Genomic DNA, 16,420 nt, shown 5'->3' with positions numbered 1-16,420 from the left:
GGCATAAGGGTCCACCATATCCGATTTTGGACTGAATATCCTTTTTCTCAGTAAGATAAGCCGCCGCCTGGGGTCTGACAGAGGCTCTTTCAGCTAGTAAAGGAGGGTGCAGGCAAGTGAGTGCCCAGTGTATGACAGAGTCGGGAGAAATGGCATATAATCAGATAAATCATCCATTGCGTGTACAGGCCCTTATAATGGGTGACTAATATCCGTAAAAACAGGAGAAGAAAAAAAAACAACACAGTATGTAAGAAATTGATGTATTTTCAGAGATTAATATTCACATATTTTTAGGAATAGACAAAAAGACAGTACATTTCTGGAAAATGGAAAGGATTCAGAAAGGTAAAATAAAAATTGTGCTTTCAGTATAAAATCCACTGCATAGTAATTAGTGAATGCATAGGCTACAGGACAGTCCGGCTGATGGGCAGATTACACATCACTTACACTGGTCACTCACATACAATGACTGGGAACCAGTGAGAGCAGCTGGGGCGTCATCATTTCACTTTAATTTCCAGTCTCTTGAGCAGAGTGGTTCTCCTGGACTTCTATAGAGGGCGGATCCTTAGTATAAGAGGTTGGGGTGGGGGGTGTGGGGGTCTGCTCTACACACTGTTTAGTGCTCTGGCCACCATTGAAGTGACTGGGACCCGTGCTGCAATACTCAAGAACAGCCGCTACATGGTGGATGGCGCTTATTAAACTACATTGCGTAACGTGGCAGCTGAATAGATAATTTTCCATACTTAAAATCCAACCCCTGGCAGGATGCCCCAAAAATAGTGGCTCTTACCTGTCAATCTACATTAAAAAGGCAGAGTCATGGCAACTCCCTGCAGTCCTCGACATTTATTGCTTTCAGTCAGTGTGCTAATGTTGATTATCATAATGTAAATATTATAGTGTTAACCGATTTTTATTAATGGCTCAGACAAAACTAAGTTTGTCTTTGTGGAGAATAAATGTAGTTTCTACTGTAGATATACATTTGTCCAAATGCAAGGCACAGGGGAAAAAAAGGAAGAACGTTTCCAGTCCTGACGGGACGAGGGGCGGTGGTCTCAGAAGTTCTTGTGCTGGGAGTACCACTGTTGTCTCTGTTTTCGCGTTTCCACCTCGGCGATCAGTGTCTGTCTATAGGCCTCGTACAGTTTTACTATCCTCTCCAGTTCTTTCATGAACAGTAACTTGAGCATGCCCTGGTACGTGTCCAAATCTGCCAGCTGGAAGAGTTCCCACTTCAAGATGTGGTCATATCTGTGAGTAGGAAGAGAAATATGTGCTCAGAAGAATTGCATAATTCATGGCGGATCCAAATGACATGCAGTGAGTAGCAGAGGTGCTTTGTATTTCACTTTAAGGGTCAGGACCTGAAGGTAAGAAACTAACCTGGAACCAAACAAACACTGTGACCCCGCGTATATAACACCTATGTGATCATGCACTCCTGGAGAGGGGGACACTACCCTCAAAAGACGAGACAGATCAGATGTTAGACATCCAGTATGGCCAGCTCTTCTACTGCCAAAATACTACCCCCTTACAGCAAAAAAAATTGGGGTGCTAAAATCTAACTACCCCAAACTTCTTCTCTTTTGACAACTTTCAGGGAAAGCTCCATGCAGATTTTTTTTTGTCTTAATGTATATGGAGCACCTTTTAAAAAAGGGTGTCTGCTTTTTGAAATGCCATACAGTTACAGGTAAGGGCACATGAACTAGCTCATTACTTACCGCTACACCTCACTGTGTGTAGGCAGCATAACCTGGCCACAGGGGCCAAGATGGCAGCAGAGTTCAAAGCAGGTAGCAGAATTAACACTTCCACAGATGTCTTCTTCTTACAAGTCTTTTGGTGTAGCATTTAATGTTTAGAGGTGGTGGGGTTGTTATATTGCAATTTAAAACAGTTCACTTTTTTATCTTATAATAGACAGATGTACACTGGTCTTCCTACACCGCGCTGATCCAGCGTCCACCATTGCAGGAGTTTGTGCTAGGCTTGGTTGCTCTTTGAGGCAGTCACAGGATTGTTGTCGCAGTCAGGTGAATTGATTGAGTTGGAGATTTCTCTTATGACACACTCCTGACTACTGCCACAATCCTATGACTGCCGAAAAAAAGCAGCCACCGTTTCCAAAATCAGCGCCGACCTCTGGAATGGTCTGCAAGGAGGATGGAAGGCAAATATACCTCTGATTATTGTTTAAAGACAGTCCACACCTTAAAAAGTCAAATTATTGCACTAGGACAATCCTCGGAAACACCTCCAAGGTAAGATCTTTATTGTCATGGTCACAACTGTGGCTTCATTACACCAACTTCCTGATCTCTCGAAATATCACTGAAAGGACATTTATTAGAGGCTGACAAAAGCCTTCTGTGTGCACAAATCCATCTGTTCCCCAACCAGCCCGAAACCTGCCCAGGGCAAATCCTCCTGTGTACGTGTCCCAGGACTTCCTTACAAAACGGCCAACTTGCCTCAAGCACCAAACACACATAATTACCTTTCCAGTAATTAAGCAAAATTAAAGGGGGAAGGGGAGGAAAGGGGGGAGGGGGGGATATTGTTCTAAAGAACATCATGTTATAATACAGAACAGGAGTGCGCAGATTATACAGTGATCAGCCAGAACGAGTGCCGGAGTATGGATCTGGTGGAAATGGCATCTATAACAGCCTGTTATTACAGTTAATGTACTAGACGCAGGAAAAATTATCAAACGTGAATGTGAGCGACTCTGCACAGGTCTGACAGGGAGTCAGCATTTCTAAATCTGGTCTTGCGTGAGGGCGCTCAGGAAATGGCAGGGCTTGTGGGATGTTCACAATAGGATTAGTATCTAATAAAAGTTCTCCACCGATGGACCCACAAAAGAGCCGCTGACCCCCAGACTACTGCTAGTGTTTCCCTGAAAATAAGACACTGTCTTATATTTATTTTTACTCCCAAAATGCACTAGGGTTTATTTTTGAGTGCGGACATTTTCTGTGCACCCCTCTAAAAATCAGCAGCAGAGCTCAGCACTATTTGGGAGGACGCTTCAGGACCATGACTGCAGTTTTGACTGTATCCTACAGATGCTATACGTAAGCCAGAATGTAAAATGCATGTGCTTCATATTAAACACAGCTCACATGAAAATATTAAATAGCGCAACCCACTCTAATGCAGAGTAATGTAATTATGTTGATACTACCCTCAGCACCCTATACATGACGCCTGTCTTCTAGGGAAGCAGTTAAGTCTCATTTTAATCTATCTCCTAAATCAATAGTGCACATGGAAATAAGCAACTTTTTAATATATCGTATCAGACATTTACTTCTCCCTGCCAGAATTGATCAGCCATTACCAAAATTCTCAATGCGGAGGTAAACTCTGTATTCAGTGAAGACTTCCATTACTGAGATAAGAGATGGCAGTTGGTGCTGATGAGATTCTATGACTATGGGAGAAGCTAGAGGCAGAGTTCTGCCACCTCCTCTCTTCTATTTACATAAAATCTAATCAGCACCAACTGCCATCTCAGCTTCCTAGTTATTGAAACGAGTAGGCAGCCCCCGTCACATGCAAAGTAAAAATCCAAAGTAAAAACCTCCCTCCCAGACACATTCATCTCAATCTTCAGGCTGTCATCCAGCTAGTTTCTGACATGCATATTGTCACAAGACTGCTGCAGCCACTGATCGTCTGCAGCCTTCGTTTCAGTGCCTTCTCCTTTCATCCCAGATAGTGGATCGTGTGAGTTGTTGAAGCTAGATCTTTACCCATGAATTTACATTAGAATAAATGCATAAAGAAGGGAATTTTGTTTACTTACCGTAAATTCCTTTTCTTCTAGCTCCAATTGGGAGACCCAGACAGTGGGTGTATAGCTACTGCCTCTGGAGGCCGCACAAAGAACTACACTTAAAAGTGTAAGGCCCCTCCCCTTCTGGCTATACACCCTCCCGTAGGAGTACAGATTCCTCAGTTTTAGTACCAAAGCAAGAAGGAGGAAAGCCAATAACAGTTTCAAAAACAAATTCAATCCGATAACTAGATCGGAGAACTTAAGAAACAACGTGAACAACATGTGCACCCGAAAAAACGAAACCCTAAAAACAGATAGGGCGGGTGCTGGGTCTCCCAATTGGAGCTAGAAGAAAAGGAATTTACGGTAAGTAAACAAAATTCCCTTCTTCTTTTTCGCTCCTAATTGGGAGACCCAGACAGTGGGACGTCCAAAAGCAGTCCCTGGGTGGGTAAAAAGATACCACATGAACGGGCTGTCATACAGCCTCTTCCTACAGGTGGGCCACCGCCGCCTGAAGGACCTGTCTACCTAGGCTGGCGTCTGCCGAAGCGTAGGTATGCACTTGATAGTGTTTGGTAAACGTGTGCAGACTCGACCAGGTAGCCGCCTGGCACACTTGCTGAGCCGTAGCCTGATGCCTCAACGCCCAGGACGCACCAACGGCTCTGGTAGAATGGGCCTTCAGTCCAGATGGAATCTGAAGCCCAGCAGAACGGTATGTGTGAAGAATTGGTTCCTTGATCCACCGCGCCAGGGTGGATTTGGAAGCTTGCGATCCCTTATGCTGACCAGCGACTAGGACAAAGAGCGCATCCGAACGGCGTAGAGGCGCCGTGCGAGAAATGTAAATCCTGAGTGCTCTCACCAGGTCCAACAGATGTAAACCCTTTTCAAATTGGTGAACTGGATGCGGACACAAAGATGGCAAAGTGATATCCTGATTGAGATGAAAGGAAGAAACCACCTTGGGAGAAAACTCTGGAATTGGACGCAGTACTACCTTGTCTTGGTGAAATACCAGGAAGGGAGATTTGCAAGATAACGCCGCCAGCTCGGACACTCTTCGAAGAGACGTGACCGCTACAAGAAAAACTACCTTTTGTGAAAGCCGAGAAAGGGGAACCTCTTTCAAAGGCTCGAAAGGCGGCTTTTGAAGAGCAAGGAGAACCTTGTTCAGATCCCAGGGTTCCAATGGCCGTCTGTAAGGAGGAACGATATGACAAACTCCTTGGAGAAACGTGCGTACTTTAGAAAGCTGTGCCAAGCGCTTCTGAAAGAATACGGATAACGCGGAGACTTGACCCTTAAGCGAGCTAAGGGACAAACCTTTTTCCAACCCAGACTGCAGGAAGGAAAGAAAAATTGGCAATGCAAATGGCCAGGGAGAAAACCCTTGAGCCAAGCACCACGCTAAGAATATCTTCCACGTCCTGTGATAGATCTTAGCTGAGGATGGTTTTCTAGCCTGTCTCATTGTGGCAACAACTCCCTGAGATAAACCTGAGGCCGCTAGGATCCAGGACTCAATGGCCACACAGTCAGGTTCAGGGCCGCAGAATTCAGATGGAAAAACGGCCCTTGAGACAGCAGATCTGGACGGTCTGGTAGTGCCCACGGTTGGCCTACCGTGAGATGCCACAGATCCGGGTACCACGACCTTCTTGGCCAATTTGGAGCGACGAGTATGGCTCGCTGGCAGTCGGACTTGATTTTCCGGAGAACTCTGGGTAACAATGCTAGAGGTGGGAACACATAGGGGAGTCGGAATTGCGACCAATCCTGAACCAAGGTGTCTGCCGCCAGCGCTCGGTGATCGTGAGACCGTGCCATGAAAACTGGGACCTTGTTGTTGTGCCGTGACGCCATCAGATCGACGTCCGGCGACCCCCAGCGGCAACAGATCTGTTGAAACACGTCCGGGTGAAGGGACCATTCTCCTGCGTCCATGCCCTGGCGACTGAGAAAGTCTGCTTCCCAGTTTTCCACGCCTGGGATGTGAACTGCAGATATGGTGGACGCTCTGCTTTCCACCCACGTCAAAATCCGCTGGACTTCTTGAAAAGCTTGGCGACTGCGTGTTCCCCCTTGGTGGTTGATGTACGCCACCGCCGTGGAATTGTCCGACTGAATCCGAATCTGCTTGCCTTCCAGCCATTGTTGGAAGGCTCGCAGGGCAAGGTAGATTGCTCTGATTTCCAGAACATTGATCTGCAAGGTGGACTCTTCCTGAGTCCACGTCCCCTGAGCCCTGTGGTGGAGAAACACCGCTCCCCACCCTGATAGGCTCGCATCTGTCGTGACCACTGCCCAGGACGGGGGAAGGAACGACTTTCCCTGTGACAATGAGTTGGGGAGAAGCCACCAACGTAGAGAATCCTTGGCAGTCTGAGAGAGGGAGACAGTCCTGTCGAGGGACGTCGATTTCCCATCCCATTGGCGCAGAATGTCCCATTGGAGAGGGCGCAGATGAAACTGCGCGAACGGGACTGCCTCCATTGCTGCTACCATCTTTCCTAGGAAATGCATGAGGCGCCTCAGTGAGTGCGACTGGCTCTGAAGGAGAGATTGCACTCCAGTCCGTAGCGAGCACTGCTTGTCCAGTGGAAGCCTCACTATCGCTGATAGAGTATGAAACTCCATGCCAAGATAAGTCAGAGATTGGGTCGGGGTTAGATGAGACTTTGGAAAGTTGATAATCCACCCGAAAGTCTGGAGAGTGTCTAGCGCCACCTTCAGACTGTGTTGGCATGCTTCTTGAGAGGATGCCTTTATAAGCAGGTCGTCTAGGTACGGGATGACCGAGTGACCCTGCGAGTGCAGAACAGCTACTACTGCTGCCATGACTTTGGTGAAGACCCGGGGGGCTGTTGCCAGACCGAAGGGTAACGCTACGAACTGTAGGTGCTCGTCGTGTATGACGAAACGTAGGAAACGCTGATGCTCTGGTGCAATCGGCACGTGGAGATACGCATCTTTGATGTCTATTGATGCTAGAAAATCTCCCTGAGACATTGAGGCTATGACGGAGCGTAGGGATTCCATCCGGAACCTCCTGACTTTTACGTGTCTGTTGAGCAACTTCAGATCCAGGACGGGACGATACGATCCGTCCTTTTTTGGGACCACAAACAGATTGGAGTAAAAACCGTGACCCTGTTCCTGAAGAGGGACGGAGGTCACCACTCCTTCCGCCTTTAGAGCGGCCACCGCCTGCAACAGAGCATCGGCTCGGTCTGGTGGTGGAGAAGTTCTGAAGAAACGAGTTGGCGGACGAGAACCGAACTCTATCCTGTACCCGTGAGATAGAATATCTCTCACCCAACGGTCTTTGACATTTGCTAGCCAAATGTCGCCAAAGTGGGACAGCCTCCCACCGACCGCGGGTGTGGGCATCGGAGACCGCAAGTCAGGAGGACGTCGTTTTGGCAACGGTTCCTCCGGCTGGTCTTTTTGGGCGTGACTGAGACCTCCAAGAATTTGAACGTCTCTGGTCCTTTTGAGTCTTTTTTGACGAGGCGAATTGGGACCTGCCCTGTCCTCGAAAGGACCGATAACCAGACTGACCCCTCCTCTGTTGGGGCTTGTTTTGTCTGTGTTGCGGTAAGGAAGAGTCCTTACCCTTGGAGTGTTTGATGATTTCATCCAAACGCTCTCCAAACAATCGGTCACGAGAAAAAGGCAAATTGGTTAAGCACTTCTTGGAATGAGAATCTGCTTTCCAATGTCTCAACCACAGAGCCCTACGCAAAACGACTGAGTTGGCTGACGCCACTGCCGTGCGGCTTGTAGCGTCAAGAACAGCATTAATCGCGTACGACGCGAATGCCGCCATTTGCGAGGTCAATGGTGCTACCTGCGGGGCAAATGCACGTGTGACTGAGTCGACTCGCGCAAGCCCGGCCGTGATAGCTTGGAGTGCCCATACGGCCGCAAAAGAAGGCGCTAATGACGCTCCAATCGCTTCATAGATGGATTTCAGCCAGAGCTCCATCTGCCTGTCAGTGGCATCTTTAAGTGCCGCTCCATCTTCAACAGCAACCAAGGATCTGGCTGCAAGCCTGGAAATTGGAGGATCCACTTTTGGACACTGGGTCCAACCCTTGACCACTCCAGAGGGAAAAGGGTAGCGTGTATCTTTAAGTCGTTTAGGAAAACGCCTTTCAGGATAAGCGTGGGGTTTCTGGATTGCGTCTCTGAAGTCAGCGTGGTCCAGAAAAGTGCTTAATGTACGCTTAGGGTATCTGAAATGGATTCTCTCGTGCTGCGAAGCTGACTCCTCTACAGGAGGAGCTGGTGGGGAAATATTTAACATCTTATTGATGTTAAATATAAGATCATTAACTATTGCGTCACCATCTGGTGTATCTAGATTGAGAGCGGTCCCAGGATCAGAATCCTGATCAGTTAAGTCCGCCTCATCACCCATAGATTCATCCCGCTGGGATCCAGACCATTGAGATGAATGTGAAGGCCCGTCATAACGAGCCCGCTTAGGCTGCCCGGGGCCATCGTCCGAGTCAGAGTCTTCACCCTGAGGTGTAGATGCCCGTCCCGGAGCTAGGAGCTGAGGGGGACCAGGGGGCAATACATGCACAGTGTCCGTGGTCTGAAGTACAGGCCTAGCTCGCAATGTGTCAAGAATTTGTGACATAGTGAGAGACATTCTGTCAGCAAAAGCTGCAAACTCAGTTCCTGTCACCTGGACAGCATTCACAGGTGGTACCCCCTGGGACACGTCCAGCAGAGGTCCCGACTGTGCAAGCGCCGCAGGGGCCGAGCACTGCACACAATGGGGGTCCGTGGAGCCTGCCGGTAGAAAAGTCCCACATGCGGTGCAGGAAGCATACAATGTCTGTGCCTTGGCACCCTTGCGTTTTACGGGCGACATGCTGCTGGCTCTCTGCATGTGAGAGAGTCTATAGCCAAAGGGCGACCAGCGCTATGTAATACCAAGTATTTGTAGCAACAAAATACTAAGAATACTACGAGCACAAGAGGGGGTGAGCCCTGAGGGCTGCTTACCGCCCGCTGAACAGCGGGTAAGAGGCTGCAGAATGCCTTGTCTGGGTCTCCCCGGCTCCCCTCTGCAGCTCAGCGTGTCAGCAAGAATGGCTGCCGGCTTCTGTGGAGAGGGGCGGTCCGTGGGAGTTCCCAAACAAAAGTGCGGGAACAGTGTCCCCTCTGTGCTGACTGTGAGGGCTGGAGTATGTAAAAACGACTCCAGCCCTCAGCGCTGATGCACTGGCCAGCGTCCCGCCCCTCTCCTGACTGGCAGGTCTGTGGGCGGGAACGAACGAAAGCAGGCCGCAAAAGCCGGGGACTCGAGTTATCAGCGCGGCCGCCGTAAAAGCGCGGGCCGCGCTGAAGTCCCCGGCGCACCGCAAGTGCCAGCCGCGCCGCTGTTCGAGCGGCCGGCGCGACCGAGTTCTAGACGTGGGCAGCGTCCCGCCCCTCTCCTGACTGGCAGGTGTGGGGGCGGGAACGAAAGGAAGCAGGCCGCAAAAGCCGGGGACTGTAGTTATCAGCGCGGCCGCCGTAAAAGCGCAGGCCGCGCTGAAGTCCCCGGCGCACTACAAGTGCCAGCCGCGCCGCAGTCCCAGCGGCCGGCGCGGCCTATTCCCATAAATGTGCCTGCTTCAGCAAAGCTGAATGAGGCCATGGCACAGGCGCCGCAGCGCTGATGTCCCCCGGCGCACTACAACACCCAGCATGCTGCGGTGTGAGCGCCAGATACACGGGGACACAGAGTACCTTGAGGAAGCAGGGCCATGTCCCTGATGTACTCCGCTCCATCCAGCATCTTCTCCAGGGGCTGTAGATGGAGCACGGTCTCTGTGCCTGGAGACCGGTAAATCCCACTTCACCCAGAGCCCTGTAAAAAGGGATGGGGAAGGAATCAGCATGTGGGCTCCTGCCGCCGTACCCGCAATGGGTACCTCAACCTTACAAACACCTCCGACATAAGTGGGGTGAGAAGGGAGCATGCTGGGAGTCTGTATAGACCCTCTTTTCTTCCATCCGACATAGTCAGCAGCTGCTGCTGACTAAAAACAATGGAGCTATGCGTGCGTGTCTGACCTCCTTGCGCACAAAGCTAAAACTGAGGAATCTGTACTCCTACGGGAGGGTGTATAGCCAGAAGGGGAGGGGCCTTACACTTTTAAGTGTAGTTCTTTGTGCGGCCTCCAGAGGCAGTAGCTATACACCCACTGTCTGGGTCTCCCAATTAGGAGCGAAAAAGAAAAGAATGTTAATGGCCTTTAATTTAATCTCAAGCAGAATAACTTTATGGATATACACTCTGTAGGAAGATGGATCTTGTGCAGCCTAGATAGGTCCCCCAGGGACTTCTCCACAGTTAGCTTAATCGTATCAAGCCATTGTGTTGCTGGTCTTCCTCTTCGCCTTGTTCCTTCTATTCGTCTGACCATGAGGTCCCTCTCCGGTGATTGCTTTCTTCATATATGGCCAAGTAGACAAGTTGTAGCTCGGTAATCTTTGCTTCGAGCGACATGTCTGGCTTGATTTGTTCCCAAATTGATTTGTTCTTTTACCATCCACAGTATTAACGTTAATCCTCCAATTTTGTTATCATCCAGGTATCATATTCACATTACTACAGGGGGAGAAAAAAAAAAACCCACAGACTATGTACGAGCCGTGTGCTCAACACCAGTGAAACAATCCTTAATTTGAAGACCTTGTCCAGTGATTTCATTGTTGATGTGTCCATGACTATTCTATCGTCGTTGCTGCATCTTGAGTGATCATTAATCTGAGTAGGTTGAAGTCCTTTACAACTTCCATTTCATCACCGTCCATCTCAAATGTTGACTACTGCCAGGTACAGCGGGGCCACATCTTTGTATTGAGTAGGCATCCTATATTCGAGCTTTCCATCTTGACTTTCCGGAATCATTCCCTCTACACTTGTTGTATCACCTATGTATTTAATATCGTTGATTTGTCCAGCAATTTTGATTCTCTCTTTTTTGGCAAGTCTAGCCTTCCTGAAAATATCTTCTGTATATAAACTGAAGAGAACTGATGCCTGCTTGTCCGATACCTTGCTCTACTTTGCCACCATGTTCTGTATGGACTGCTGCTTCTTGGTCGATGTAAAGGTTCCTGATGAGGCTGATCAGATGGTCCGGCACACCCATATCATTCATGGTATTCCACAGTTTCTGGTGGTCAACATTCAAAGGCTTTGCTGTAGTCGAAGCTAAAATAGATCTTGTTATATTATTTGGCCTCGTCCATAATTGCATCGCCTTTTCTAACTTCTGCTTGGCTCTTTGGCAGCTCTATAGCTTGAGAGAAAAATCCTATTGTGCCCATCAGCCCATGGTTGCAGAGGTTTTTTTTAGTTTCTCTGCTCACCCATAATCTTAAAACAGAAGATTACCATCTACAGTAATCCCTCTCCCCCATTAGCACCAATGGTACTGTGCGCCATGCAATCCAGTAGGGGCCACAATCAGCAGGAATACAAGACAAAAAAAACAAATCCAAAGCTTCGAAAAAGAAAAATCCAACAATTGAAATAGCAGATGTGATATGATAAAAATACCTAATAACTGCAGGACACATGATCCCGTCATTAAATCATATACTGCGGCTATTCTATGGCTCACTTCACCATGACCTCATGCAAAATGAAAAGCAAACTTACTTCACGGGGGCCCTGGCGTAGACTTGGAGCCAATCTGGGATCTCGGCCGTATGGTATGGATTGGCAGGCACCAGGAGCGCTTGGCTTCTTTCCACTTGCTGCGGCTGATAAGTTACAGGAGGGGGGAGGGGAGGGGGCTGATCATAGCGGGGAATGCTGCAGGACAAATAAAGCGTGAATGAGCGAAGAGGCCTAACAAAAGAGCCCACCCTAAAGTTTGTTTTTGTTTGGATGAGAGAAGAATCCCACCTTAAACGTATTTACACATGGATGCCAGAAACATCCTGGATTAAATACAGCACTGGCATTCAATGCCTTTTCCTTCCTAATCCCATTTTAGAGGACTATAATGCAAATATTGGGAAATGGCACATGAAGACATTGCATAATATCAGATCACTAATAGACACAAGAGTGGACAAAAAAATAAAAATATAATTAAAAAAAAAATTAGAATATATAATCCCTATTTCCTATGGCTTTTCTTAAGACAGCTTGCACTGGCAGAACCCAGGCTGCTGTAGGCGCCCCCCTGCCCCATTAGCCTCTTGCTCCCAATACAAATTACGAGTTGGGGCTCCACACTGCAGAAAAAAAAAAATAACCCCATTAGTAGGAACCATTTGTGCCGTCAACGGGGCAGAATTTCTAGGAAAAAAAATAACCGCTATTGGTGCCATCCCTGGGTTCTAATGCATCAATCAGCATTTGCTGAAGAATATAGCCAGTGTCTTTACCTTGGTGCACATGGATGCTTGTACTGGGCCCGCTTATTAATATGATCCACATAATAAACCCCAAATTCTGTAGACTCCACCACTCGCTCCCAGCCGGGGGGCAGGCCTTCTCTCTCCAGGGGGTGACTCCAATGTGTGGTGTTAGTATTGTGGTCAATGTAGTACTTTCTGCCCCGTATCGTCCAGTCCACCGACCACCCAACAGGAAGGGGCATGTCTTCGGAGCTGTGATTCGTTAAGTTTCCTAATGAGGTTGCGGCGATCCTTCCGATACCTGATCCAAAATATAAAAGCCCAATATTAGCATCATCCGGGACAGTGATGGAGCAATCCACAATTACTGCTATTTCAGTCTGGTACACAGGATACGTCTGGCTGCAGGAGTTCATTCACCCACCCGGCAGTTTATAAAATACACGGGAATGTAAAGTGTTATATACCCCTCCCCGAGGAATCCGATTTGTGAAAGGTTCACTTCATAACACAGAGGATGAGCACATCATTGTTTTTTTTGGAGCACGGTCAGATGTAAAAGGTTATTTAAACTGGCCTTAAAGGGAGACTACACTTAAAAGAAAAACTAAAATCATCTGCGGGTGCATTTCTGGCTGAGGATTCCCATCCTAGTTTTTCTTTAGTCCTACACTGATTGGATATGGCGGTATTTATTGTATCACTAACCTGCAGGATGTCGGCCCGGTCCGTGCATCATCCGTTGTATGTGATCGCCCCCGTGCTCGTAGTATCTGTACTCTTCATGTGCACGCTCCCCAAGCTGCTTCCTTCTTTGTCCATCGTAGTGGTGGTCCGAGCATAAGTACCTCGAGTTAGCATCACCGTTCTCCAGTACTGAATTACCCTCTGTTAAGAAGGACTGAGATGAGGAGCCGTATTCCCTAGGAACATCACCCAGTCCCCGAACTAAGTAGGACGGGGCAGAAAGTCTATTACTCTCCCTCCGCATGACCTCATGGGGTGGCCGTTGAACATGAGTCCGCAAAAAGCTTTGGTTTCTAGAAGGCATCCCGTCTCCCGTAGGGTTATATTGAGAAGGAGCAGGTTCTGGAGGGCAGATATCAGTCCGTCTTGGTATAGTCGGTCCGTGGCGAATAAAAGACTGCATCAGATCTGCAAGGAAAGGGGTGTAGAAATGTAATGATCAGCAAAAGAGCACAGACAACACGGTGGCTGCATGAAGGAGCACATCGTTCCGGGTACACCGTGGCGGACTACTGTCTGCCATAAAAGTGAGACGTGATGTTGCAATTTTTCATCTATTGTTTGCAGAAGTTAGAAATTTACGTCATGTTCAGCCAAATAAAGTAATTCATACACCCGAGGACATTACACTACTGCAGCGCTGGACAGACGGCGGCTCCAGACTAATCAAAAGTCAGTTTAGGAGCCGCGGCCGGTGTTACTAATCACCTATGAATACGGAATGCCATAAAAGAATCACAACGTCCCTGCACCAAGGAAGCACGGCCTAGACGCAGAAGAGACTGCGCTGCCGGCAGATGGCACAAGCTCGCTGATCGGTGAAGAACTTCACGTGCACGAGTCGCTGGAGTGCAGTAAGGGGCCGCTAATGTATCTGGATGGGGAGGGGTCTCAGGACAGCGCACTGCTGCTTTACTTGTGGCAGATTGTTGACTATTGAGATTCATGGATATAAAACATCTTCTCACATAACATGTTTCTAGATGGAGATAATCCTGTCTGGTCTTGTTTGTAGGTTGTGTACAATCAATAAAAAGAGTATTTGTCTCTCTGGACGTGCCACTGCTGTGTACGGCTTCCCGCTGTCAGCTCTATTTGTACAATCCTTTGTGTTTACGTGATGCCTACCATAACCCAGTCATTTAATTAGTTGCTGGGGTATAGTTAGGGACCCCTGCCCTCCATTACCATAGCTGCTAGGAACACCCTACTCTCCTACAGGCGACCGCCCCCCCTGCTCTACAGGTAATCTCTGGGACCGTTCCCCCACCCACTTCTCCAGAGCCCCAACCCCTCGAAGACCACTCCCTCCCTTACAGGTGATCCCTTTGACCATCCCCATCCATTTTACCCCCCCTTCTTCAAGGCCCCAACCCCCAAGGGACAGCTCTCCTCCCCTAAAGGTGATCTCTGGGACTATTTCCTCCTCCCCTTGAGCCTCCTTCCATGTCCCGATCCCCCATGGGCCCTCTGTATAAATACCCTAACGCCAGAAAACTGGGCCCCTACAGTGTAGTTGGGTTGCCCCCTCCTCCCTCTGTGTCATGATCCCTGACCCCACACACCCGGGCCCCTGCAGTGTCCCGACCCCCAACGTACGACCCCTCCTCCCTGTTTCCCGACCCCCGGCGTACACCCCCTCTTCCCTGTGTGTCCCGACCCCCAGCGTACGCCCCCCCCCCCTCCCTCTGTGTCCCAACCCCCAGCGTACGCCCCCCCCCTCCTCCCTCTGTGTATACATCCTGACACCCCACACCCAGGCCCTCCAGTGTAGTCGGGTCTCCCCCTCCTCCCTCTGTCCCCAGATCCCTGAAGGCCCCCCTCCTTCCCCTGTGTCCACACGCTGACATCACACGTGGGCCCCTGCAGGTTAGTGGGGTCTTCCCCTCCTCCCTCTGTGTCCCGATCCCTGGTGGACCTCCTCTTCATTATGTGTCCCAATCCCTGGGGGCCCTGTCCTTCCTGTGTGTATACACCCGGGCCCCTGCAGTGTAACCAGGTTGCCCCTTCCTCCCTGTGTACCAATCCCTGGGGGATCCCCTTCTCCCTCTGTCTCCAGATCCCTGAGGGCCCCTCCTTCCCCTGTGACTACACCCTGACACCACACACCCAGGACCTTGCAGTGTAGTGGGGTCTCCCGCTGTGTCCCGGTTCCTGGGGATGTCCCTCCTTCCCCGGTGTACACACTCGGACACCTGCAGTGTAGTCGGGTCGCCCCCTCCTCCCTTTGTGTCCTTATCCTTGGGGTCCTCTCCTCCCCCTGTGTACACACCCTGACACCACACACCCGGGCCCATGCAGTGTAGTCGGGTCGCCCTCTCCTCCCACTGGAGACACCATATCTACAATGAACCCTTGAGGTCTCTGCCCAGCCCCGCCTCTCCACCTCCAGACTGAAGTTCTCCCGGCCACTTACTCCGCAGCAGGGGAGACGTCTCCTTCTTCACGTACTTCCCCTGCACCTCGGAAGGTTTGGAAACTTCTTTCTTGGTTTTCTTCCTGGACAACATCCCCTCCCCGGGCTCCGCTACGCAGCGCGTCCCCCCATAGTATCTGATCTACGGCTGGAGAGCGACATCTCCCCGGATCTCCACCGGAGCGCCCTCTACTGGAGGCACCAGGAACCGACTCGTCCACATAGCCGAACAGCGCGTGCTCGCCACAGCCCATCCTCCGATCACATGACGACACGCCCCTCTCAGACACGTCATCGTACACGAAGGAACGAGTCCGCCTTTAACAAGCAGTGACGTCTTAGCTCGCTTCCTATTGGACGAACTATGTCTCTGTTACTAGCGATAGGCGAGGCTACACTATCTACAGCGGTACAATGAGCTACCGCCAGGTGGCGATAGTGTGCTACTTTCTGTGGATGAATAGAGCTGTCATACCAGAAATACGCACCAGAGGGCGCCAGATCATGGTAATGATGAAGGTTTTGGTATAAAAGTTTCAATGGTTTCTATTCTTTGATCTCCTAAAACGTCTACAATGAAAATGTCCCCAAGGGCTGAAGAGCCCGGGACCTTTAACTGCAGCATGTCACGTGTGCATGGATTTGCTAGGAAGGTAGGAGCTTTTTTTGTTTTTACTTGTGTTCATATGACACCCACCGATCAATGGCATGATCTATACTTGACTCCATGCAGGGCACCCCAAAATATAGACCAGACCCCAATAGAAATACAGACCCCCTAAATAATACAGATCCCAGATCAGACCCTGTATATGATAAAGACCTTCAGATCAGACACTCTAAATAATTCAGACCCCAGACCAGACTCCCTAAATAATGCAGACCCCCAGATCAGACCCCCTAAATGATGAAGACCCCAAATCAGACCCCCTAAATGATAAAGACCCCAGAACAGATTCCCTAAATAATACAGACCCCCCAAAATACAGACCCCCAGACCAGACCCCTAAATAATACAGACCCCAGACAGACCCCCCCAAAATACAGACCCCCAGATCAGA

The 16,420-nt window shown here is 49.5% G+C and overlaps 1 protein-coding gene across 1 annotated transcript; it reads right to left on the bottom strand.

The window, feature by feature from the left end:
• Nucleotides 1-249: 249 nt before the first annotated feature.
• Nucleotides 250-15,624, bottom strand: SAV1 (salvador family WW domain containing protein 1). The gene is made up of 5 exons (XM_075330910.1): nucleotides 15,360-15,624; nucleotides 12,905-13,351; nucleotides 12,224-12,497; nucleotides 11,487-11,642; nucleotides 250-1,266 (listed from the first exon to the last, which is right to left on the bottom strand). The coding sequence occupies exons 1-5, from the start codon at nucleotides 15,451-15,453 to the stop codon at nucleotides 1,071-1,073; spliced, it is 1,167 nt and encodes a 388-aa protein (XP_075187025.1). The 5' UTR covers nucleotides 15,454-15,624; the 3' UTR covers nucleotides 250-1,070.
• Between the last annotated feature and the right edge of the window lie 796 nt (nucleotides 15,625-16,420).

This window comes from Anomaloglossus baeobatrachus, chromosome 12, assembly GCF_048569485.1.
Source record: "Anomaloglossus baeobatrachus isolate aAnoBae1 chromosome 12, aAnoBae1.hap1, whole genome shotgun sequence".
In the NCBI taxonomy this organism is placed as follows: Eukaryota; Metazoa; Chordata; class Amphibia; order Anura; family Aromobatidae; genus Anomaloglossus; species Anomaloglossus baeobatrachus.
Note: the sequence above shows the minus strand (reverse complement) of the source record. Positions and strands in the feature narration are given on the sequence as shown.

What these genes read in the sequence shown, in the direction of transcription:
- SAV1 (XM_075330910.1), bottom strand. Translation starts at nt 15,453, where the DNA reads ATGTTGTCCAGGAAGAAAACCAAGAAAGAAGTTTCCAAACCTTCCGAG. An exon ending in GACGTCTCCCCTGCTGCGGA is followed by an intron (nt 13,352 to 15,359) that starts GTAAGTGGCCGG and finishes CTTTCCTTGCAG; the next exon opens with ATCTGATGCAGTCTTTTATT. An exon ending in TACGCCAGGGCCCCCGTGAA is followed by an intron (nt 1,267 to 11,486) that starts GTAAGTTTGCTT and finishes TCCTACTCACAG; the next exon opens with ATATGACCACATCTTGAAGT.